Source organism: Carcharhinus amblyrhynchos, chromosome 11, assembly GCF_965287045.1.
Source record: "Carcharhinus amblyrhynchos chromosome 11, sCarAmb.v2.hapA, whole genome shotgun sequence".
NCBI lineage: Eukaryota > Metazoa > Chordata > Chondrichthyes > Carcharhiniformes > Carcharhinidae > Carcharhinus > Carcharhinus amblyrhynchos.
In genome coordinates this window covers 66,944,900-66,970,969 of record NC_137334.1, presented here as the reverse complement: position 1 = coordinate 66,970,969, position 26,070 = coordinate 66,944,900, and the positions used below count along the sequence as shown (strand labels likewise).

The window sequence follows — 26,070 nt, the reverse complement described above, 5'->3', positions numbered from 1 at the left end:
AATGTAGTTGGTCTGATAAATAAGTTTGCAGATGACAAATATTGGGGAGCTGTGAATAGCAAGAAGGATTGCCAGAGGATATGGATAGGTGGAGACTTGGGTGGAGAAATAGCAGATGAAATTTAATTCAGACAAGTGTGAGGTGATGTATTTTGGAAAGTCTAATACAGGAGGAAAGTATACAGCAAAACACTGAGAAGCATTAATATGGAGGGATCTATGCATACAGGTTCACAGTTCCCTGAAATTGGCAATACAAGTGTATAAAAAGGTGGTCAAGAAGGCGTATGCCATGCTTGCCTTCATCAGTATTATAGAACTTTAGTTAGGCTACATTTGGAATACATTGTTCAGTCTGATTGCCGCACTATTAGAAAGATGGAGGTTTTGGAAAGGGTACAGAAAAGGTTTACCAGGATGTTGCCTGGTTTGGAGGGTATTGGCTGTGAGGGGAAATTGGACAAAGTTGGTTAGCTTTCACTTGAAAGCGAGGGGCAACTTGATATGTTTCTAAAATTATGGAGGCAGGGATGGAATGGATAATCTGAGTCCTTTTCCCCCTCAGGTAGAAATATCAATTACTAGAGAACATTAAGGAGAAAGTTTAAAAAAGGAGATGAGAGGCAAGTTTGTTTCTTTTTTTGTTTTACACAGAGGGTGCGAAGTGCCTGGAATGCACTTCAGAGAAGGTGGTAGCAGCAGATACAAAGCAGCCTTTTAAGAGGCATCTTGATAGATACATGAACAGGCAGGGAATACAGGGACCACACAGAGGCAAAAGGTCTTTAGAAAGGCTTGATGGGCTGAAGGGTTTGCTATTGAGCTATACTGCTCATATGTTTTATTTTAACAAAGAGAACAGCGGCTTTGAATCAAAACGTATTCCAACAAAAAAATTAAGGAGTGAATAATTGCTTTTTTTCAAACACTATTGCCATAAGGTGGTGATGCAAATCATTAGCACCTCTTCCCAAAGACTCTGTTCAGCCATCAGTAAACAATTCTAAAGGTTGGGATTTTTTTTTTAGGAGCCGGTCTGAATGTTAATGCAGATCCAGAAGTGGGAGGCCATGGCCCTTCCCCTTCCCCTCTGACTTTGGGTTCTCAGATTTTATACCAACCAGTCAACTAAATCGCTTGAGTTAAGCATTGAGTGGGTGGCTGGATCTTCAGTTGACATGGAATGAAGTGCTGACACCACGTTTAAAGGGATGCCAGAACTGGAGCCCAGATGTCCTTTGCCTCAGCACTCCATCTTTCTCCAGCAGCCTCCGTGGGAATCCAGAGGAAAGATACATGTGTTGGCACGGCAAAGGTAGATCCTGCGTGGCTCTATGGTTCAGTGATGATTCCTTTTATGTTCGCCTCCAAGTTACTCAGGCAAGGCAAGAGGTTTACTTTTGCCAGAGACCAAAAGAGGAGACCTCCTCATCTAATCAAGTCTGGATGTAGATTGCAGACAACAATAGCAACTGTTTGGTTGCCCAAAGAACCTGGCTGCAGTATTGCAAGCATGTCGATGACCTTCTCCAACCTATAAAGGGCGAGTACCACAACTTTGGTTCCTGTGGGTCAGTGAGAGGGTGTAGATGTTGGAGAGAGAAAGCCCAACAAGTGGCAAGGGGTTACAGTTGCACCACTCCCTTGGAAAGGAATGTTGCAAGTCTTCAAATTGAGCACAAGCGCAGCACTGCTGTCCTTCACAAGGGTGCCCTGGGTGGTGTAATAACAGTCCATACCATTTAGCAGCAGAGCTAAGGGCTTGCATGAAAGTTGAAAAGGCATTGTGCCTTCTCCAGTCAGTCAACTAATATTTCTTCCTTGTTCCCACAGGAAAAGAGGAAACATGATGACAAGAAGTGCCTGAATTGGGGGCAGTATCTCAGGCCCACAGATAAAGGTTCTGGAGTGACCTGGGCATCATGGCAGCTGCAACATTGTAGCTGGGAGGCCAGAATTTTGTCACAAAAGGTTGAAGTAGCCTCATGCCTAGGCAAGGAGGAGTGATGTACATGTGCCGTCGAAAAGTATGTCACTGAAGTGAGGTACAGCTTCCTCCAAAAGCTCCAGTCTGGAGCGATGATGAGCACAGATCGTTTTGGCCTTCACAGGTCAACCATAAAACAGAGCAATCAGAGGAGGGAGGGAGGGACTCCACCAATGTAGATACCTATCAACGGGTATCTACACTTGCCAAGTGGATTCTAGCTCAGAACTTACGCAAGCAACACATATGCCCCTGACAGCTATTGGAGGCTGTAACCACAAGCCATTGACAATCAGGACTACGGAAGGCTAGGTTCATACTGAGCCCCAGGCTAATGATGCACCTCTATAGTCAAATGTGATGAGGCAGATGCTGCAAGTCCAGCATGATTTGTGTGCAGACCAGGCACAGCTTCTAGACAACATCTAGAACATCAGGTTACGAGGTGACCTGATTCAGGCATACAAGATGATCAAAGGATTGGATAGGGTGGACAGTGGGAGCCTTTTACCTCAGATGGTGATGGCTAACACAAGGGGGCATAGCTTTAAATTAAGGGGTGGTAATTATAGGACGGATGTCAGAGGTAGGTTCTTTACTCAGAGGATTGTAAGGTCGTGGAATGCCCTGCCTGCAGTTGTGGACTCGCCAACTTTAAGGGCGTTCAAATGGTCAATGGATAGGCATATGGATAACATTGGAATAGTTTAGGTTAGAGGGTCATTAGATTGGTTCCACTGGTCAGCGCAACAGAGGGCCGAAGGGCCTGTACTGCGCTGTAATGTTCTTATGTTCTATAAGATCTACAAACTTTGGTATTGGACAATTGCACCAGGACCATGAGCGTTACCATGATCTCCTTCTCAAACATGTACATGGTTTCTTAATCATGAGACTGTCAACACTCATTCTGCAGGCCAGTCAGTGGATGCTGGAGATACTTGCAGAGCTGCATAGTGAGTGTGTGCATAAGCTCTACGCAGCCGCAAGATGAGACGGAAGTAAAAAAAAAAGTGTCCCGCAAGGGACACGCGGTCATCTTCTGTTCTGTGCATTCATTGTGGATAGCAGCTTCTCAGCCTCTCCGTGAACATCTCTAGCTGTTATGACAGAGAATGGTCCCGATTTACTCATTACAGCTTGTGTGAAAGCTTTAAGTTAGGTTCTGTAGGATTTTTTTCTGCCAGTAACAACCATTAAAATATTAAACCTTGTAAGTTTAAATGCTGTGTATTGCCACATTATATTCCTAAAAATAAAATGTTAAAATGCAAAAGAAACATGCCATCACTCCTACTCTATCCCTCCTATCAGTCACATTCAACATCCCACTGGCTCTTGAGCAAGGGGTCAGGAAGCGAGTGGTAAGATATAGGAAGCAAACTACTGAGCGAGACCAGATTTGAGTTGTCATACATCTACAACCTCTCACATACATAGGAGAGTCATACACAGAAAGTAGAAGAGGCAGCTATTTGGTCCCTTGAGCTTGCTCCACCATCACCAAATTCAATACCCTGATCCTGCCTTCTTCCCCTATCTCTTGATCCTTTTAGCCTCAAGAGCTATATCTAATTCTTTCCTGGAATCACAGAGGCAAGCCACAGGCTGAAGCGGCAGTCAGTGGGTGGATGGCAAGTGGAAATGCTGGAGACAATCAGGAGGTGGGATGTGGAAGGTCAGGAAGGAGGCTGCTCCAGCATGGTGATTGAGTCACTTTTTTAAAATTCACTCATGGGACATGGACATAACTGGCTGGACATCATTTATTGCCCATCCCTAGTTGCCCTCTGAACAAGGACAACTAAGAGTCAACCACATTGCTGTGACTCTGGAGTCACCAGATCAGATAAGGACGGCAGATTTCCTTCCTTAAGGACTTCAGTGAACCAGATGGGTTTTTCCCGACGATCGGCAATGGTTTCATGGTCATCGTTAGATTCTTAATTGAAAATCTTTTCTCGAATTCAAATTCCACTATCTGCTGTACTGGGATTTGAACCCAGGTTCCCAGAGTATTAGCTGAGTTTCTGGATTAATAGTCTAGCAATAATACCACTAGGCCATTGCCTCCCCAGGACCTTAACGTATTCAGTGGCATGAAATGTTGCTAATGTGAACATAAATATCAACACCATTAAAAACACATTAAATGAAAAGGACTTGGGGCAACTTGAAGTGAGAATTTATTGTATGTGCAGTAGCTGCTCCCAGGACACTGAATACACAACTGCAGGATCTGTCAAATGGTGGTCACATGTTGAGACAATGAAATCACTTCCTGTTAACGAAGGCTGCCAAGAGCCTGGTAGACATGAGTGCATCCATTGATGGCAGATTCCTACAACTCTTTTAGCCTGGCTGTCTGCATCAGTTCAGTGATATACGTGCTAGCTCCTGAACAGGACAGTCATCACCTTGGTATATTCGTATATGGCTGGTTAGGAGGTGCCACCCATGTCTCCAGTAGTGCCTAGAATTATACATTTTTTCAAAAACTCTTTCATGGAACGTGAGTGTTGCTGGATAGTATCTATTGTCCATCTTCAATTGCCCTTGAGATGGTGGTGGTAAGTCGATTCCCTGAACCACTGCAGCCACACTCTCTCAATGCTGTTAGGAAGGATTTTGCTCTAACGACAGTGAAGGAATGGCAATACAGTAACAGTGTTCCCATGTGACTGCTGCCCTTGTCCCAAGTTAAGATTTTGGGAAGAGTTGCCGCAGTACATCTCATATGGGACACATACTATGCATTGGTGGAGAGCATGAATATTTAAGACGGTAGATAAGTGGGCTACCTTGTTCTGGATAGTGTTGTCAGATTTCTCTGTTGGAGTCACATTCAGCTGGACAAGTGCAGAGTATGCCATCACTCTGCTGACTTGTGTCTTATAGAAGGTGGACAAATGTCTCCTGCAGCTACAGTATTTATATGGCTGGGCAACTTCAGTTTCTGGTCAACCTCCAGGATGCTCATGGTGGGTAGGGTGTGAATTCAGCAAAGGTAATGCCACTGAATGTCATGGAGAAATAGTAAAATTCTCTTTCGCTGGAAATGGTAACTGCCAAGCAATCAAATGGCATATATGTTACAAATGAATCAGAGGCACAGAAATTTACAGACTTGGATGCCATTGGGATCAGATGACCACCTTTGCAGCCAGAATTCAACATGGCACAAAGATCAGTCATGGCCTCTCAGAAGTGGTAGGCTCTGTCAGCACTTCTGTTCTGGCATCTGCAGGTAGATCATTTTGTCTGGACAAAAAAAAAAGTTCTTATTTCTCCATGCTTGCACCTGCTTAAGCTGACTTCTGCAGTCTTTTGCTGCTTTCCCTCCATGAGAATGCCCATGAAGGTGGTCATGGAGTTGTTGCTGCTGCCTGATCCATGGGGTCACAACTCTCTCCCCCCTCATGAAAGAATGATGCAGTTCAGCATTGCTAGTCTGAGTGAGTCCTGCCAGTCGTGACTGCAACGCTGCCCACATGCTCTCATGCCCTTCTCAATTGATTGCTCCATGACCAAGATCAAGGGAACTTGACCCCAGATCAATGGTTTCCCAACTAATCACCTGCAAAATAAATCTGCCTTCCTACCCAAGGAAAAAAAAATGTCCAACTCCATTAACTACCATAATTACATAGATGCCACCTTTTTTGCTGCTCTTTAAAAGCTGATGATACTCTGAACCTTCTCCATGCATTCACTGTGGAATCTGGAGGGGTCAGCAAAATAATGCTCTATTAGCTTAGTAACAATGTTAATAGGCTTTAAACAGCTTAATTCAACAACATGAGCAGTGTTCCCACACAGGCACCCATCCACCAATTGTAAAATGGCATGAAAACATTGGGGAGTGGCCCAATGTCACCAAATGCAATTTTAAAGCCTCTTCCCCGCCAACTGTTTGAGACATAAAATCACAGCCTATGCTTCTGCTGCCGATCAGTATGGAAAGTCGTCAAACAAGGAAACATTAGTAGGCAGTTTATTTTACCGATCACAGAGAATGAAACTGGGACCAGTCATTTTGTGTCAAAGCCACAAGATGGAGCACTGCACTGATGCAAAATGCCATGTGTTGATGTGGATAGTGGTGGCAGTGATGCAAACAACAGCTGATCTTGTTTGCCTTGCCTATTCAAATCACACATTTGCAGAGACATTTCTGCAACAGCCTAGTCCACAAATATCACTCCACCCTGTTATGTTGGTATACAGCTCATAACAAGGAGAAGGCAGAGTACTTTTTCTTAAAAAAGGGTGTCAACTTATTGTGCAACCTGGATTTTGAAACTGTATGCAGTGGCCAAATTTGCAAGTCAAATTTAGGAGACACAGATTAGAAATTACAGACTAAGTAGACAAGATAAGCAAATCATCAGAACAAAAGCAAATTTAATACAAGCGAAAATACAAATGTCAGTAGAAGTATACTCCATGAATGGGATTGTAACAGTCAAATAAGAACAGAAAAAGGCAGGTGTCTTGGTAGGCTCAACATTAAACATGACATGCAAGTGTAGAGAAACAAATTAATGAAGTCAATACAACACTGAACTACAACAGTAAATGTAGAATGCAAGGTAATTGATCAAACTTGAGTGCTCTATCAGATTGCTACTGAATATAGCATGGGATTCCCGTCACAAAAGGAATATTTAGCAACCGAGGCAACCGAGAGAAGACCCACAAAGTTAACATCCAGTATCAATGAAATACAGGTTCAAACTCAAGATGGGGACATCAAGGTAGATAAAGAAATGCTTCTTACTAAGCATCATATTAAATTGATGATAGTCGTTGAGGCAAAATTAATGTAATCATGAAGTGAATGGCAATTTCTCTGGAATGATGAATCCAGATGGATAAAATGGTAATCAGCTTAAATATTGTGATTTTGTTACATAGTAAATGAAAAAGCATCCTTGACAAACAGGTGTATTAATTAATTCTGGTTTGTCATTCACTACAGACTATCCTGATTAGTTCTAAAACATGCGATTCCGGAAGACTTGCATACATTCAAATAAATGCAAAAGGATCAATAATTTGTTATTGATTACTCAAAATAATTTACTCTGATGCAGACACAACTAGTTTCCAGATTGTGCTCTTACAAAGCTGGAGAAAAGGTGCTTTTCAAATCCTTATCTTAAAAAAAATTTCAGAAGGAAATTGATCAGGAAGAGGACTGGGATATTAACATGTGACAACATTTTGACTTTGGGTATTTAGGAGTGAATATCTGAAGGTGTTCTCGCACTCACTGGCCCAAATTTTGGTGGTCCAGCAAGTAATATTTACAGTATTTGTTCATGGTTTCTGTTCTGACCCCCAGTGTCTCTACTATTGCATGGTCTCCTGGACCAAGCAATGGTAGAAACACTGCCATAAACTATTCTGAACATTGCATCGCAAAAACTGTCAAGCTAAGCAACATTTGACACCAAGCTCACAAAAGTCATTGCATTCTCCCTGCCCATAGTAGCACACAGTCTCTCCTGCCTACCATCCAGTCAACTGAAGCACTACTTTCTCACCATCCCCTCCCCCAAATCCCACTGAAAAATCATCTTTTCCAATTACCACTTCTCGTCACTCCTGACCGTTTGCTTGGAGACCTAACTCTCTTCCACATTCCAGCAGTTAAACCCAGATTGCAGCATACAGCCCATTGGATACCAAAGCAACAGGGGAGATATGGGAACGGGAGTAACAACTCATGGAACAGAGGAAAACAATTTGGTTGGGTATTTCATAGTCCAGACTTCAAACTGCAATCTGACCAGCCCAGGGATGCAGTATGTAAATATCACCGCAATAGCTGAACAGCAAGGAAACAATGCAGGGTAATACTTACTGATAATGAACCCAAGATGGACCAAGTGTTTTCTTAAATTGTGTCAAGCCAACAATATCAATATAGATTAGTTCCACTATCTTATCACCACGAGTAGGGCAACCTGACCTGTTACCCATCACTTTCTTCATTATCCTGTAAGAAAATACATGTTTGAAATACAATACACAAAGATTTTAAAAATCAGAAAATTTAAAGTAATCAGCATGTTCCCTACTGCATTACTTGCAAGATTAAGACATCAAAAATATCACTAGATTTCTACAAATCTAGGCAACAGGTTCCTCACCATGGCAAAACAGGGGCAAGAATACTAAACTACTGTTTTAACTAAAGAATGCAAAATTTGAATATTTTGCCAGCATTCTATTCTACTACTGCCACCTTTGCTCTCATTTTTGCTCTGTCAAAGATCACGATTGTCCATTTTGCTTCTGGCTGTTGTAAGTTTTTGCTGGAGTTTTTTTTTAAATGTTTCTCATCCCATAAGGTGTATGATTTAATTCTACAACACCTTCAGAAGTCTGACAATATTTGTTAGAAGCACAGGAACCGATTTAAAAAAAGAAATGCTACTTTCAACTAAAAAATTGTGCTTCGAGTACTGCCAAACAAAATACACAACATTTACATTTTTTTAAATAATCTACTTATGGTCACCATGGTCTTGTTGGATTTCTTTGGCAATGTTTGATTAACAACTGAAAAACTGAATAATATTGAATTTTGCAACTTCATTCAAGAAAAAAACATTCAAGAAACTGGACTCCATCCAAGATAATACAATTTGGTTGATTGGCAGTGTATCCACTACCTTAAAACATACATTCCTCCCAACATCAATACACAGTTGCAGTAGTGTGCACCATCTACAAGATATACTGCAGCAATTCACCAAGGCTCCTTCGACAGCAACCATCAAACCCACAATCTCTACCACCTTAAAAGAACAAGGTCAGCAGATGCATGGGAGCATCACACTGGTTTTCCCCTTCAAATCACACACTATCCCAACTTGGAATTACATCCCTGTTTCTTCATCATCGCTATGTCAAAATCCTAGATCTCTTCTAAAGAAACTGTGGGTGTAACAGTACTACATGGCCTGCAGCTGTTAAGAGATTGTTATCCTGACCTTCAAGGGCATTTAGGGATGGGCATTAAATGCTGGCCTAACCAGTGAGACAGGCATGAAGAAAGAGCAAAGGAATGCTAATAAGACATATTATGTGGTTTCACCTCAAAATCCTAGAATCACATTAATTACAATGTAAACCAGTAAAGAAGAAATCTTTTGGAAAGCCAAAGCATGACAAGTAATGTGAAGCAAAACCTTGAACACATTTTTCCCACTAATTCACAATATAATCAGTTTACCTAAGCCTAGCAGAAAAGTGAAAATAGAATGATTCTGCAACTACTGAGATTTGTACATGAAGTTGAAAGCACCATCTCAAAATGTTCTTATATCTCATAACAATGTAATTTAAGCAAGGTAGGCACTATTTAAAGCAATCTTTCCTGAACCAAAAGTAAGTTCAAACACTATTTTCAAAAATAAAATGATGGCATTAACATCGGTACAATATATACTGAACTGCGTTTTGAAGACACAGCACATCAAGAGTTGAGATATCAACAAACTAGGAATGGAAAAACACATAACACCATTAAAAAGAATTATAAAAATAAAATACTGTGGGCATGTTGGAATTGTGAAATTAAAAAAATACTAAACAAACACTCAAGTCAGGCAGCATTGATGGAATAAGAAAGTTTCTCTTCACAAAACGGTCTGATCTGCTGAATATTTCCAGCTTTTTCTGCTTTTATACAAATGGTACATTAAAAGTAAACACATTCTAAGTTTTATATTCTATAAGCAAGATTGATAGGACTTGGACAGAACATGGAAGGGTTTGTACAATATTTACAAATTGTTTCACTTTCAATGTGGTAGTTGTCCACAACGGACAGCAAATAAATTAAAATGAACTGAAATCCAAATGCTTTTTATCATGCCGTTTTAGCTACAGGAATCAGCTTTTCTTTCACTTGCAGGTTAAAGCAAAACAACATATCTTGCATCATCATCTGCTACTACTACATAGAATTATCACTAGAAACATGACTATTTTTACAAATCAATTCAGCATTATAACATGAACCAATATATTTTAAGAGTTTAGCATTCATGGCTTTAATGCACAACTTATGAAATTTTAGATCCTTACTCTTTTAATTCAGCTAGTGAGGCTGAAATTCTAATGTCATGGCCCAGTAGGTACAGAGTTGTAATCAAATCACTCCACTGTACTAATTCACCAAGAGGGCCACCACTAAAAGCGTTCTCTGCAATCTTAAATCCTGATTCCTTTGTCAAAAGGCCAAGATGGATAAGAATCTAAAAAATAAAAAAGTTAAACACCAATTACTGTACAATATTACCATTCCGTTCTTGAAAAATGATCACGTATCTAACATTTGCACTCAATTTGGCACAGAAATACACATACAGATCTGAGTATTTGCTTCAATTCAGATGACTTTTTTTTCACCCTAGCCCTACCCCTAAATTATTAGAATACAGCGGCTAATAATCATTTGTGAGCCAAGACAGCAAGTTGCAAGATGCTGTTTACCACGTTTATATAGGTGCTTCCATTAGAAATGTGAACATAGTTAAAACTAAATGATGAAAAGTACACAAAAAACACATTTCATGATAGCTAATGTTACATAGATATATAGGAACTGGGCAAATCAAAAATTAGAAATAATTTTGGGATCAAAGTGATCTCATCTGATAACTGTGTATTCTGAAAGGACTTGAACACTAGGTCACACAGATGAGGCTTTCAATGTTGGACAGAGAAAGCCAGCTTCAGTTTTTCCTGTAGCATTAAGAATTACAGAATTCTAAATAAAATAGGATTACAAGGCTTATGTTGTGAAGTTGTTCAAAATAATCAATGGTGACAATCAGTATAAACTATAACACCGCATTTAACTGAATGTTAAATCAAGGCGCAAGAGTAAAATGGAAGTCAAGGGGAAATCAGGGCAAAGCTCTATATAGTATATCAAGTAGTACAAAAGACGGATGCTGTTGTTGGAGATACTGTTGTTGTAGTACTGTATCTTAGGCCCAACCATCTTCAGCTACTTGACCTTCCTTCTATCATAGTCTGAAATGGGAATGTTTGTTGATTATTCCAGCATGACATTTCATTTGCGACTCCTCGATGATGAGGAATTCTGTGCTTCGATGTAGCAAGACCTGGACAACGTTCAGACTTGAGCTGTTACGTGGCAAGTGCCAGGCAACAATGATCTGTAATAAAAGGGAATCTAACTACCTCTCTTTCATTCAACAGCATTTCCATCATTGAAGATACCCATCATTCTGGGGGCCACCACTGACCAGATGCTTAATTTGTCCAGTGAGCAAAACATTGTGGCTACAAGAGCAGGTCAGAAACTGAGAATTTTATGGTGGATAGCTCACCTCCTGACCTCCCATAGTCAATTCACCAACTACAAGGCACAAGTCAGGAGTGTGAACGGATATTCTCCACTTGCCTGAGCAAATCCAAAACAAAGCAGCCCATCCATCTCTGATGCAAAGGCTTTAATGTGCATTGTCTACAAAATGCACTGCTGCAGCTCATCAAGCATCTTTCAAATTTGCAAACTCTATCACCTAGAACAAGTGCAACAGATGCTAGGGCAATAGGTGCATAACACCACGACCTGAAAGTTCCCCAAGTTACATACCATTCTGACGTGCTGTGTATTGCATTACTGTTATTTTGGAAATCCGTAACCAGTAGTATTGTGGGAGTACCTTCCCTACATGGGTGCAGCAATTCTAGAAAGCTGTGCACCACTGCCTTTTCAAGGACAAATACGGATAGGCAATAAATGCCACCCATATCTTACGAATGAATAAAAACAACTGACAGTCAATATTCCAGAACTGACCTTTTTACGTTTGATTTCTAAATTTTGTTTTTCTGCAAGTGATTTTACAGCTTCTATCCAGGCACTTGCCATTCGGTTTATTCTTAATCGCATCCATCGAAATTCATCATGTGCAGACATCATTTTAAATAGGTAATTGAAATCTGTTCGAATTTCAGCCTGTGATAAAGATAATAATTATTCAATTCTATATATTTTGGTATCTATCAGAACACATTTTATAGCTCCATATCATTTCTGTAGGAATTTGATATTGTGTGAAACAAAATACAGAGTTTAACCATCTTCAATATTTTCCCTACAGTTTCAGGCTATGAATGTGTGACAAAAATGAAACAATAACCTACTCTTTGAAAATTGTTCGAGTCAAATTTTTAGCTATGGCAAATGATGAGTAAAGGCAGCAAAGTTATCAGGAAAATCTTTCCAGAGTGTCAGAATGTCTGACTGATGACTGAAACAGGTATCTACCCTATTTCATATAACATGCATGCACTACTTTACCACTGTTGTATTGCTCAGTGTGATCTTGTTGAGAAATGGAAAAATCAGTGGCTCTATTAAACAATTTGTGATCTGCAAGTAGTATGCCCTGGTAGATGTACCAGATATAGCAATATCACACCCCTACCTACAAGGCACATGCCACACAGAAGTTCAATGCAACTGTGATCTACAGCGCTACTGACAAAGTCATTTTTACCCTAGAATGGATTTACAAATCTTTCTGCAGGAATGGACATAAAACTGTTATTGTATCCTTCAGATGTCACCTGTCTACAGATGTCTTTTGTTAGTGCTCTCTCATATCTGGACCTATCTAACGCATAAACAGTAGAGTCAAAAATGAGAGCCTAACCTGCAAGTACACCTCTGAAAGGTCTGCACTAAACCCTCTGTCTACAAAGTCAAAAAATCCATTGTGACATGCATGCAAACCAACATATCAAGATTAGCTGTACAAACAGCATAGTTTAAAAAAAATCTGTCAAATTGGCTCCACGAAGTTACACTAATGTTCTTATTAGCTGTTGGTAGGGTTTTGCGAGATGGCTGAGTACCGTCAGAAATTTCAGACAATACAAGACTCATGAAGCCATTGTTTCAGTTTAAAGACGTAACGTTCATTTTGACCAGCAGCCGCTAGTAGTTGTCAGTGTCTTAATGTCTAATGGTTTAAAAATCCTGACTAACCTATTAGGACTTTTCCCCTAAAAACCACCCCCTCTGCTTTCTGGCCATTGGCTAGCCAATAAAAAGGTATCTAAGGAAATATTTTAAAATCCTAAAAAGATGATTTGGCATTTTGATTTCTTTACCTTGATTGTCATCACTAATACTGCATTAGTTGTGCATAACTGCATTTAAATTTACAATCCCCACTAATGCTAAACTCATAAGGAAAAGTAATGTCGTCTCATGTAGGCTATTAAATAGATGTCTGACAGTACACATTCACATATGCCAGAGAGGCACTTGGTATTAGGGACATCTCATTGTCCACATGGATTGATACCACTGCTACTGCACCCCTAATGAACTTCGCTGCTGAACCCTTGATTTTACCCTCTCATGTTTGCTGTGGGGTTAGAGGATTGAATCTCTCCAAAGCTGAAGGGTTGAGGAAAGTACACCATTTACAAAGTGGGGAAAAAAATTAAAAATACCTCTGTTTATAGACAGGTGGTGGGGACCATTTTGAACTAAACCCCCTTCTGTCAGCGATACATGGGTTACAACAGGTGGCGAACAAAGAAATCAGTGCTGTTTTAAATTAAACCCCTGTTTAATTTGGTCCCCTTACAAATCCCTGTTTTCCCTCTAACCTTCATTGAGATGATAGTGACTAGCCTTGATATCAAAGCAGCACTTGACCAAGTGTGACATCAAGGCGTCCCAACAGTCAATGGAAATAGGAGAAGAAAACTCTGCTAGATGGAATCAAATCTAGCACAAAGGAAGGGTGCCATGGTTGTTGGAGGTCAAATCATCTCGGTCCCAGGATGTCATTACAGGACTCTCTCAGGGTAGTGTCCTATGTCAAATCAACTTCAACTGCTTCATCCATGTCCTTCCTTCCACCATAAGATAAGCCAGGATAATATCAGCCCAATATCTAGGCTTGGGCTGACAAGTGGCAAGTAACATTTGCGCCACAATATTTGCACCACACAACTGCCAGGAACAAAAAATAAGAACCTAACCATTGTCCCATGACATTTAATGGAATCACCATTGCTGAATGCCCCACTATCAACATTCTGGGGGATTACCACGGACCAGAAGCTGAACTGGATGAGCCATATAAATATTGTGACTACAAGAGTGATGGAATACTCTTCATTTGCCTGAATGAGTGCAGTTCCCAGAATACTAAGCATCCTGTTTGATTGGCACCCCATCCACAAACAAACATTCACTCCCTTCACCACCTATACACTGTGGGAGCAAAGTGTGCAAGAACTCATCAAGACTCCTCAGACAGCACTTTCCAAACCCACGACCACTATCATCTAGAAGATGAAGGGCAGCAGATACATGGACAAACCAATAGATGGAAGTGCCCCTCCAAGCCACTCACCATCCTGACTTGGAAATATGTCACCATTCCTTTACTGTTGCTGGGTCAAAAATCTAGGAACCCCCCTCCCTAATAGCACTGTGGCTATCTCTACCCCACCTGGACTGCAGTGGTTCAAGGTAGCAGCTCACTGCCACATTCTCGAGAGCAATTAAGGATGGGCAATAAATGCTGACCAAGCCAGCAATTCCCACATTCTATGAATAGAAAAAAAAGTTATTTTCAAACGAAACCCATTTGAATCTCAGTCATTATCTAAAAAAAAACACCATGTACCTGGCCCCCAGCAGCTTTCGAAATCTACTAAGGCTACCTATTTAATATTGGATACAGACTCCGATTCCATTAATCGGACATCAAACTTAAATTAGTTCTGAAGCCCAAGCTTCCATTCCACAGCTACCCATCAGTTTCTAACACACTCCACTGCTGACATCATATCCTTGATCTGCAGGTAGAGCCAACTGCTCACAATGAGACAGCTCAACAGCGATAACATACTGCAGTGTGTCAACAAGTTCTGCTCATTTAATCAACACTAACCAAATTCTGTTGGTCTGTCTCTTCTCGAGGACTTTTTGCTCTCCATGATAGAGGGGGACACCAATTTTCAACCTATCCTCAAGAAAAAAAATACATAAAAAAACAGGATGTCAGTAAAGTTCAACAAGAGGTAATACGCAACAAGTGACAAAAAATTTAGACAATTTGCAATGGCAGGATAATGAATATAAAATATATAAGCCATATAGAAACATCAAAAATGAAAACAGAAAGTTCTGTCCACAAATACTGTTAGACTTGAGATTTTCTAGTATTTCCTGTTTTCGTTTCAGATTCCAGCATCTGCAGTGCTTTGCCTTTATTATGGAAACATCCCACTTCGTTTCAAAACCTGTATGTACAATTTCTCTTATTTCTCTAGTTCCTCTTTTTTTTTACAGAATTTCACACTGCAACATTTACACATTTTCCTCTTTTTTAATGTCTCTACAATATGAAGTCTGATTCTTTGCCATGTTTCTCACATTAAGTTATCCACAATAATTTCACATGCATGCAATTCATTAGTCTAAGAGGATAACAAAAGCCACATTTTACTTAATTAAAGCATACACCCACTGACCTCACTGAGGTAAATAAAAAATGAGCATATGGACCCATCCACACCGTAGCTGGCGTAGCAAGGATCTGACCGCCACATAGTCTTCATCCACTAAAAACAAGACATACAAATACACAAGTCTGAATATAGAATTTAGATTCAGTAGAAAATTTATGAAGCAAATTACTTTAGGAAATCTTTAGCTCTGTTAAATGTTGTCTTATTTACCAAACACAAGACATATGATCATAAAATCTTATGTGCAAGAACCTCAGCCTCTCAAATTCCAGCTTTTCTTCCAAAAGAGATCGTGCTTTTGGTCCATTTATTCTGCTAGGAAGCCAACCTTGCATTTAATGATTCAAGTATTCCTGACTGATTAGCACATTCCCAAATTCTTAAAATTTGTGATTTGCTGACTGAACTATTGTGAACTTCTGCAGTTCAGTTTGAAATCGTATTCCAAAATTACCTTAAGATATGCTGGTTAGGTGCATTAGGCATGCCAAATGCTCCCTCAAATGTACCCAAACAGGTGCTCGAAAGTGACAACTTGTGAATTTTCACAGTAACTTCATTGCAGTGTTAATGTAAGCCTACTTGTGACACTAACAAACAAACTTCTGGGGATCTAGGTTTGAATCCCATCATGGCAGATGGTGGAATTTAAACTCAATTTTAAAAAATCTGAAATTAAGAATCTACTGGTGATCATGAAACCATTGTTGATTGTCAGAAAAATCCATCTGGTTCACTAATGTCCTTTAGGGAAGGAAATCTGCTACCTTTACTTGGTCTGACCTACATGTGACTCCAAAGTCACAGCAATGTGGTTGACTTCAACTGCCCTCTGAACAAAGGCAACTAGGGATGGACAATAAATGCTGACCCAGCCAGTGACACCCATGTCCCACGAATGAATTAAAAAAAAACTGAGGCAAAATCCTGACCAGCAGAGACACAATCTGCTTGTGAGGACAACAGATCCCAAAACCTGATAATCCCACATTTAATGTATGAATGCAAAAAGGAGGGCAATGTTGCAAACCATCTTCGTGTTTTGAATGTGTGTAAAATAATGTAACCCTCTGATTTTACCCTCTCTCATCTGCTGTGGGGTTAGAGGATTGAACTCTCCAAAGCTGAATGGTTGAGGAAAGTACACCATTTACAAAGTGGGGAAATAAGTTAAAATTACCTCTGTTTATAGATGGGTGGTGGGGGCCATTTTTAAATTAAACTCCCTTCTGTGAGTGATACATGGGTTACAACAGTGGTGCAAGAAGAAATCAGGGCTATTTTAAACTAAACCCATCAGTGATACACGGGTTGAAATGCCATAGTGTTTCTAGTTTCTTCAGAATTATTTTGTTGAGGCAAAAGTTTAGTTTTCAAATCCCACTTGGAACACAATCCATGGTGCAATTCAAACATAGTACTAATGACATACTGCACGGTCAGGGCTGTCAGCTTTTCTAACATATTAAACTGAGGTATTGTCTACTTTTTCCATGGAGGCGCACAACAACTCATACATGATCACAATCCTACTTTTATCTGGCAATTACTGCCTGAAATTATCTGCTTATTCATTTAACAGTGGATCTTGGGTGTATAAATATTGTTCGTGTTACTTACCTTCATAACAGCAATCATGGGTAACTTTTTTTTTAAAAAGTCATTGAATTTAGCTGGTTGTTAAAGCTTCCCAAGTGCAAAGTTTTTGCATCAAGGCTATCCTTATTCTAGGTTGAAAAGTTTTCTGTTCCAGTTACACATATAATTTCCAAATATACACAATATTACAGACAGGGCAAGAGAGCTGAAATCACTGTTCCCTTCCCAAATGTCCATAATCAGTGAACTTTTTTGACAGAAGACTGGTTGCAGATGACTCAAATAACCAGCAACAGGCTTTCAAGGTTTTAAACAAAAAAAATTTAAAATTATCCAACCCAAAACTGAATGCTACACTCTCAGAATTGCACACAAACACGCTCAAGAAAAATACAGTTGGAGATAACAGTGGACTTTTACAAGTTATAAAGAACTTATGGGAGTACCCAAGGAATTTTATCCAAAACAATGCAAGAGAGAAGATATCGTGTGCAGGAAAGAAATTTAGAATATATTGTGTAAATTTTAATGTTAAAGTTTGAAAATATAACTTAATTTCTCCAAATAGATTTAGTTTCACCTTCAATTTGCTCTCACAGTGAGGGAAGCCATCCATAGGAGGCAATTCACACTGTTCTTGGGCTCCATTAATTAGATCTGCAGAGAAAAAACAGAAGCAGCACAAGTATCAGGGAAAAGGTTCAAATATTCCAGGTTACCTTATCTACTGGATTATAATACAAATCACCACAATTGATTTCCACATGCAACAACAAATTTGAGAACATCACTGCACAAGTTACTCCAAATACAAGGAAGGCATCAATCTAGAAATATAGAAAACTAAAACACTAAGCACAGTTAGCTACAGCTCTATTAGCCCTGAACCTGTAGTTACCATACCAACTGTAATCAACACAGTAACATAATGGAAGTACATTTTCAGTGCTCTCAGGCAATTAAAACATATTGATTCAAGTATTTATATGGACAAAAGTTTCTGAATATTGTAAAAATAGAGTGAACATTGGTTAAGAATCATAATTTGACAAATCTCAGGTTTCTACCAGTTAGTTGGTTAATCTTTTTCATAGGAATCATAGAAACCCTACAGTGCAGAAACAGCCCATTCAGTCCATCGAGTCTGCACCGACCACAATCCTACCCAGGCCCTACTCCCATATCCCTACACATTTACCCACTAATTCCTCTAAACTACGCATCTCAAGACACTAAGGGGCAATTTTAGCACGGCCAATCAACCAAACCGCACATCTTCGGACTGTGGGAGGAAACTGGAGCAGCAGAAGGAAACCCACACAGACACAAGGAGAACGAGCAAACTCCACACAGTGACCCAAGCTGGGAATTGAACTCAGGTCCTTGGAGCTGCAAAGCAGCAGCGCTAACCACTGTGCTACCGGGTCGCCTGTTTCTGTCCGAGAAACGGAAAATTTAGAAGCATATCACAGCAGTCAAAATTTGAAATCGAATGATAGGGACATTATAAAAATTGAAGAAAATATGAAAATGTTACACGGGCAGCATCAGCTGTTTTCTCCCCCCTATATTTACTAAGTGCTAAGGGTCAGATCAGAAACTCAAGGTATTTTATGAAGTTGGCCTAGGCCCCAACTTCTACATTTTGATTTTGGCATTAGGGTGAGCATAGCATTTCACTCCAGGTGTGATTCGAGTGACCCACTAGGAAGCTTTTATCAAAACAAACCTCAAGAACACAATGTTACAAAAAATTAATATAACTTTAAACAACTAAAATACTTAAACTGGACAAAGTATAACTCTTACCAACTAGGTATCTCTATTGTTCCAATTTAGCAGTATCCCCCATAGACGTGAATTCCTTCATTAGAAACAGATAGGACAGAAACCAAAAGATGCTTACATAGATACTAAATCTCCAGCCTTCTGACACTTCTGGAGAATGATCCAGCCACTTGTCTTCTAATTCTCATGCAGCAACTTTCAGAGAAAGCTCTACCCCCACACAGTAGATTGAGGAAAAGACTCACTTCTTGGCAGATTCCAGTCTCCACTTCAAACAGCGAGATACGGAGAAAGAAACATCTCTCTAAAGAGCCCAAGAACTATAAAAACCTAGCTGAATGTAGTCATACGACATGATCATCAACCTAATCAAGCCTCATCCTGACATACCCAGGGCAAAACAAAAAAAAATCCAGAATTATTTTAGGTTGAAACAAATATGGTAGAATTTAAGATCAATTATGCTGCAACAGAAACAATAGTGCTGCTGATCCAGCCAAAATAGCTCCAATAAAATGGAAGGGACTAGTAAACAAACTCAGCACAGAAACATGACTAGAATACATTTATTAAAGGCATAGTATTATCACACGAAGCAGCCTCTGGATAATGCATGGAAGTATAAACATGCTTTCAGGAGTATAATGATTCGGGGGGGGCGGAGCTGACAATTATAGAAAATATAACAAAAGCAAAAACAAAAAAAAGCACCAAGTTAAAAGGACAAACACAACTCAATTATTTACAAATTGGACACAAAAATGAAAAAATGGTCCCAAAACTATTCCAACTACAGGCAATTTTCCAAAATAATTTTAAGTGTCCTAAAAGTCCAAAAAGTGGAGAATGTTCCACACCAAGTTTTTGGGGTGAATTCAGCACTACAATCTTCCTACATCAGTTTTACAGACAATGGAAGGGGGGTGAGGAGCAGATGCCTCAGCCTCTCAATCTGCATAACAGGTTTGAGGTTCTTGCTTCTGGTCTGGACGAGAACGAGAGAGGTGAGGTTGGTGAGCAAACTGCACATGGTACAGTGATGCAGCAGGACATAGGCAAAGAGAAGGTGAAAAGGAACGTAGTAGTAATTGGGGATAGTGGGGTTAAGGGTATTGACACTGTCCTTTGTCACAATGACAAAGTGCACAGAAGGGTGTGCTGTCTGCCTGGTGCTCGGGTCCGGGATGTCACATGTGGGCTGCAGAGGAACCTGGAATGGGAGGGTGAGAATCCGGTCGTTGTGGTACATGTGGGTGCCAACGACGTAGGCAAAATGCGAACTGAGGATCTGGGGAGGGAGTATGAAAAGCTGGGAATGGAATTAAAAAGTAGAACCGACAAGGTGGTTATCTCTGGGCTACTGCCTGAACCAAGTGCAGACGGGCGTAAGGTTGATAAGATTAAGGAGGTGAATGGGTGGCTCAGGGATTGGTGTGGGAGGAATGGGTTTGAATTTATGGGGCATTGGCATCAGTATTGGGGTAGGTGGGACCTGTTTGGGCAAGATGGGGTTGGTCTGAACCGTGCTGGGACCAGAGTCCTGGCGAATCATGTAAATAGGACAGTAGACAGGGCTTTAAACTAATTGGGGGGGGGGGGGGCAGGCGGGCGGTGTGTGTGTGTGTGTGTGTGTGTGTGTGTGTGTGTGTGTGTGTGTGTGTGTGCGCGCGCGCGCGCGCGCGCGCGTGCGCGAAGGTAGGTACCATTACGGGGTCTAAAGTTAAGGACACGTTTCAGGTAAGGGAAGAGGCCGAGGATGTCCCAATAATAAAGGGAGTAGGGGGCGTGAGTGTGGTTGGTGGTGTTCTGGCAAATAGGGTCCAAGTGAAGGCTGGGATGAAGGCACTTTATCTGAATGCACGAAGCATTCGGAATAAAGTGGATAAGCTGGTGGCGCAGATCAGCACAAATGGATATGATCTGGTGGCCATTACAGAGACGTGGCTGCAAGGTGACAGGGACTGGGAGATGAATGTACAGGGCTATCAAGTGTTTAGGAAGGATAGGCGAGAGGAAAAAGGTGGGGGCGTAGCTCTGCTGATTAAGGATAGCATCAGGGTGGTAGCAAGGGATGATATAGGAACCAAAGAGCAGAATGTGGAATCGTTGTGGGTGGAGATTAGGAACAGCAAAGGAAGGAAGACGCTGGTGGGTGTCGTCTATAGGCCCCCGAATAATGATCTGGAGGTGGGGCGGGCTGTTAACGCGCAAATAAGTGCGGCGTGCAGGAATGGAATAGCCATAGTTATGGGAGATTTCAATCTGCATATTGATTGGCCGACCCATGTTGGATGCGGTAGGCTCGAGGAGGAGTTCTTGGAATGCTGCCGGGATAGTTTCCTTGAACAGTGTGTGTTGGAGCCGACGAGGGAGCGAGCTATCTTGGATCTGGTGTTATGTAATGAGGCGGGTAGAATTAGGGACCTTGCGGTGAAGGATCCTCTTGGGGAGAGTGATCATTGTATGGTGGAGTTTCTGGTGCAGATGGAGGAGGAGGAGAAAGTGGGTTCCCGGACACGCGTCCTTTGTTTGAACAGAGGGGAGTACGGTAGGATGAGAGAAGAATCGGCGAATGTGGACTTGGGGAGCGCGTTGGAAGGTAGGTCTGCTGAGGAGCAGTGGAGGATCTTTAAGGAGATCTTTCTTGGTGCTCAGCAGAAATTTATTCCGATGGTTAAAAAGGACCGTAGGAGGAGAGGTAATAAGCCGTGGATAACAAAGGAGGTGAAGGAAAGTGTTAAATTAAAAGCGGAGGTGTTTAGAGTAGCTAAGAGTAGTGGGCGAGAAGAGGATTGGGAGAGGTTTAAATGTCAACAAAGATTGACAAAGAAGTTGATAAAGAAGGGTAGGAGAAACTATGAAGCTGGGCTAGCGCTTAATATAAAAAAGAATAGCAAGAGTTTTTATAAATAATATAAAAAGGAAGAGGCTGGCTAGGGTGAATGTTGGACCCTTAGAGGATGAGAGGCGGGACTCAGTGGTAGGGGACAGGGAAATGGCTGAGGTCTTGAATAACTTTTTTGTTTTGGTCTTCATGGAGGAAGACGTGAATAATTTGCCGGGTGTTAGCGATGGAAAGGTGGTAGGACTGGAGGGTCTCAATGACATTATTGTTACTAGAGAGGCGGTGCTCGACAGACTGGAGGGGCTGATTGTGGACAAGTCCCCAGGACCGGATGGAATGCATCCGAGGGTTCTGAAAGAAATGGCGGAGGTGATAGTGGATGCCTTGGTGGTTATTTTCCAAACGTCGCTGGATTCCGGGGAAGTGCCAGAAGATTGGAAAACGGCTAATGTTACGCCGTTGTTTAAGAAGGGTGCCAGGCAAAAGGCAGGGAATTATAGGCCGGTTAGTTTAACATCTGTTGTAGGTAAAATGTTAGAATCAGTCATCAAGGAGGAAATAGCGAGCCATCTTGAGGGGAATTGCTTGATAGAGCAGACACAGCACGGTTTCGTTAAGGGGAAGTCGTGTCTGACAAATTTATTGGAGTTCTATGAGGATGTGTCTAGGGCGGTGGATAGAGGAGAGCCGGTGGATGTGGTCTGTCTTGATTTTCAGAAGGCGTTTGACAAGGTACCTCACAAGAGGTTATTGCAGAAGGTCAGGGGACATGGAGTTGGGGGTAGGGTGTTAGCGTGGATAGAGGATTGGTTGTCAAATAGGAGGCAGAGAGTGGGGTCAATGGGTGCTATTCGGATTGGCGGTTGGTGACTAGTGGAGTGCCCCAGGGGTCGGTGCTGGGGCCTCAGCTATTTACCATTTATATAGATGATCTGGAAGAGGGAACCAAGCGTATGGTGTCGAAATTTGCTGATGACACCAAGATTGGTGGAACGGCAAACTGCGCGGAGAGTCTGCAGAAGGATCTAGATAGGCTGGGCGAATGGGCCAGGAAATGGCAAATGGAATTTAATGTTGGCAAGTGCGAGGTGGTCCACTTTGGTAGGATGGACTATTACTTACGGGGCGAAAAACTGTAGCAGGCGACGGTGCAGAGGGACCTCGGGGTCCTTGTGCATGAGTCGCAAAAACCCAGCTTGCAGGTGCAGTAGGTGGTCAGGAAGGCTAATGGGATGCTGGCCTTCATAGCGAGGGAGATTGAATATAAAAGTAGGGAGGTCTTGCTGCGGCTGTATAGGGCATTGGTGAGGCCGCAGCTGGAGTACTGTGTGCAGTTTTGGTCGCCGTACTTACGCAAGGATATTTTGGCCTTGGAGGGAGTGCAGAGGAGGTTTACTAGGCTGATACCGGAGTTGAGGGGGTTGAGCTATGAGGAGAGGCTGAATAAACTAGGCTTGTACTCGTTAGAGTTTAGAAGAATGAGGGGAGATCTCATTGAGACGTATAAGATGATGAATGGGATGGATAGGATAGAGGTGGAGAGGCTCTTCCCACTCAGAAAGGACAGTAGGACCAGGGGGCACAGCTTCAAGATAAAGGGGGGGGCGGTTTAGAACAGAGTTGAGGAGGAACTTCTTCACTCAAAGGGTGGTGAATCTCTGGAATTCTCTGCCCATTGAGGTGGTGGAGGCTGCCTTGCTAAATATTTTTAAGACGCGGGTTGATGGGTTTTTGATAAGTGAGGGGATTAAGGGTTATGGGGAGAGGGCGGGAATGTGGAACTGAGACACAACAGATCAGCCATGATCTTATTGAATGGCAGGGCAGGCTCGAGGGGCTGGATGGCCTATTCCTGCTCCTATTTCTTATGTTCTTATGTTCTTACACCGATATTTGCACCAGTAAGGGAATGCTAGGAAATCCACTGCAGACTGCCTGGGACGTCATTGCCCAAGATACCAGGCACTCACTGAACCATGAGAGCCCCTCCCCCAAATCAATAAGTGGCTGCATGCTTTCTCTCCATACCAACATGGGTCACCAGCATCAGGACTCTCCAGATAAATCCATTAGTGGACTCCCAACACAACACCCCCCCCCCCATATCTTTGTGCATACACCCCCACCCAGACCCCATTCCCCTTGGCACTACCCTGGCATACTTAGTGCCCAACTAGGTACTGCCAGGGTGCCCACTGCGCAGCCATGCTCCGATGACCCAGGGGCTTCAACAGCCACCAATCCCTCCAGCATAACCATGACGCTTGGGTGGAGACCAGCAGTGATTGTCAGCATGACATCTCACTGGCAAGGGATAAGATTCTGGGAGGCCAGAAGATGCCAGCGGGAGCAAGAAAGTCATATTATTTCTATACAAATAGACTTTGTGCCCAAACAAGGCCAAGAGAAAATGCCCACAATCTTCCTGGCTTGCTATGCCAAACAATCAACACGGTGAGCAGTAAGACCACATCTGTTTGAGGGAAAGGAGCTATAACAAGGAAAATCAGAATCCCTACAAGCAGGAGGCCACCATTTGGCCCATGAGGTCTTTCCCAATACTTTGTTAGAGCATCTTACCCATGCCCTCTTCCCACCCTAATCCCATAATTGTGCATATTTCCCATGGCTAACCCATCTAACCTACACATCTTTGGACACTAAGGAGCAATTCAGCAGGCCAATCCACCTAACTGCACCTCATTGCACAGTGAGGGGAAACTGGAGCACTTGGATGAAACTTAGAGACACAGAGAGAACATGCAAACTCCACACAGTCAGTCAATCAAGGCTGAAATTGAACCCGGACCCCTGGTGCTATGAGGCAGCAGTGCTAACCAATGTGCCACTGTAAAGAATAGATTCATTTGAAAATAAAGGAATTTTAAATTCTATTACACCTTGAGTAGATAATACTATGCGCACAGAACATTTTAAAAAGTTAAATGCCTAGTCCCTATGATATAAAGCATATAGTAGCTTACTTTCCACCATCTTAAAATTTATGACAAGGTACAGAAACAGAAACAGGCCCTTCGGCCCTCGATGTTGTGCCTAGCCGAACCCAAGATGAAGCTATCCCACTCCTCATCATTTTGGTGTTCCATGTGCCTGTCCAATAACTGCTTGAAAGTTCCTAAAGTGTCCGACTCCACTATCACAGCAGGCATTCCACGCCTCAACCACTGAGTAAAGAATCTATCTTGGACATCCCTCTTACATCTCCCACCATGAACTTTATAGTTATGCCCCCTAGCAACAGCTACATCCACCCAAGGAAATAGACTCTACACGTCCACTCTATCTATCCCCCTCATCATCTTATAAATCTCTATTAAGTCACCTCTCATCCTCCTCCACTCCAAAGAAAAAAAGCCCCAGCTCCCTCAACCTTTCTTCATAAGACTTACCCTCCAAACCAGGCAGCATCCTGGTAAATCTCCTCTGCACTCTCTCCAATGCTTCCACATCCTTCTTATAGTGAGGTGACCAGTACTGCACACAATATTCCAAATGTGGTCTCACCAAAGTCCTGTATAGTTGCAACATAATCCCACAACTCAAACTCAAATCCCGTTAATAAATGCTAACACACTAAGTCTTAGACACCGCTCTATCCACTTGAGTGGCAACCTTCAGAGATGTGTGTATGAACCCTAAGATTTCTCTGTTTCTCCACATTCCTCAGAACCCTGCCGTTGACCCTATAATCCACGTCCTACCAAAGTGAATCACCTTGCACTTATCAGGATTAAGCTCCATCTGCCACTCTTCTGCCCAGCTCTGCATCCTATCAATGTCTCTTTGCAGCCTACAAGAGCCCTCCACCTCATTCACTACTCCACCAATCTTGGATGTCATCAGCAAATTTACTAACCCACTCTTCAGCCCCCTCTTCCAAGTCACTGATAAAAATCACAAATAGCAGAGAACGCAGCACTGGCCCCTGTGGTGCACTGCTGATGACTGGCCTCCAGTCTGAAAATTTTCCCCCCACCATCACCCTCTGTCTAACAGCCAGTTACAGGAAGGCAGAAAGTTGCAGTGTGTTGTGTCCAGCCAAACTAATTTATGAAATTTCACAAAATCATGCTGTTTAACTTACTTCATGGCCCTGATTTTACTAGCACGCCTGTCTCAAAAGGCATTCCCCGTTGGCCTTGGGCACAATCTTATGAGCCTTAGACAGGCGTGCCGGTAAAATTCTAACCCATGTCTCAACTTCCGGCAAGAACGATTCCCCGTTCTTCCTTACCACCATCACAATCCCAACTCACTTGCTAAAGATACAATC

General features: G+C 41.9%; 1 protein-coding gene across 6 annotated transcripts in view; it reads right to left on the bottom strand.

Annotated features, from left to right (window-relative positions):
- Positions 1–26,070, bottom strand: part of mgat5 (alpha-1,6-mannosylglycoprotein 6-beta-N-acetylglucosaminyltransferase) — a 101,546-nt gene that overhangs the window by 44,006 nt on the left and 31,470 nt on the right. For all 6 annotated transcript variants that reach the window (XM_080199324.1, XM_080199328.1, XM_080199325.1 and 3 more), the window contains 6 exons: positions 17,724–17,800; positions 15,548–15,637; positions 14,965–15,036; positions 11,841–11,999; positions 10,091–10,260; positions 7,857–7,991 (listed from right to left, as the gene is read on the bottom strand). In XM_080199324.1, coding sequence (XP_080055450.1) covers positions 7,857–7,991; positions 10,091–10,260; positions 11,841–11,999; positions 14,965–15,036; positions 15,548–15,637; positions 17,724–17,800 — 703 coding nt within the window. The remainder of the gene's footprint in view (positions 1–7,856; positions 7,992–10,090; positions 10,261–11,840; positions 12,000–14,964; positions 15,037–15,547; positions 15,638–17,723; positions 17,801–26,070) is intronic.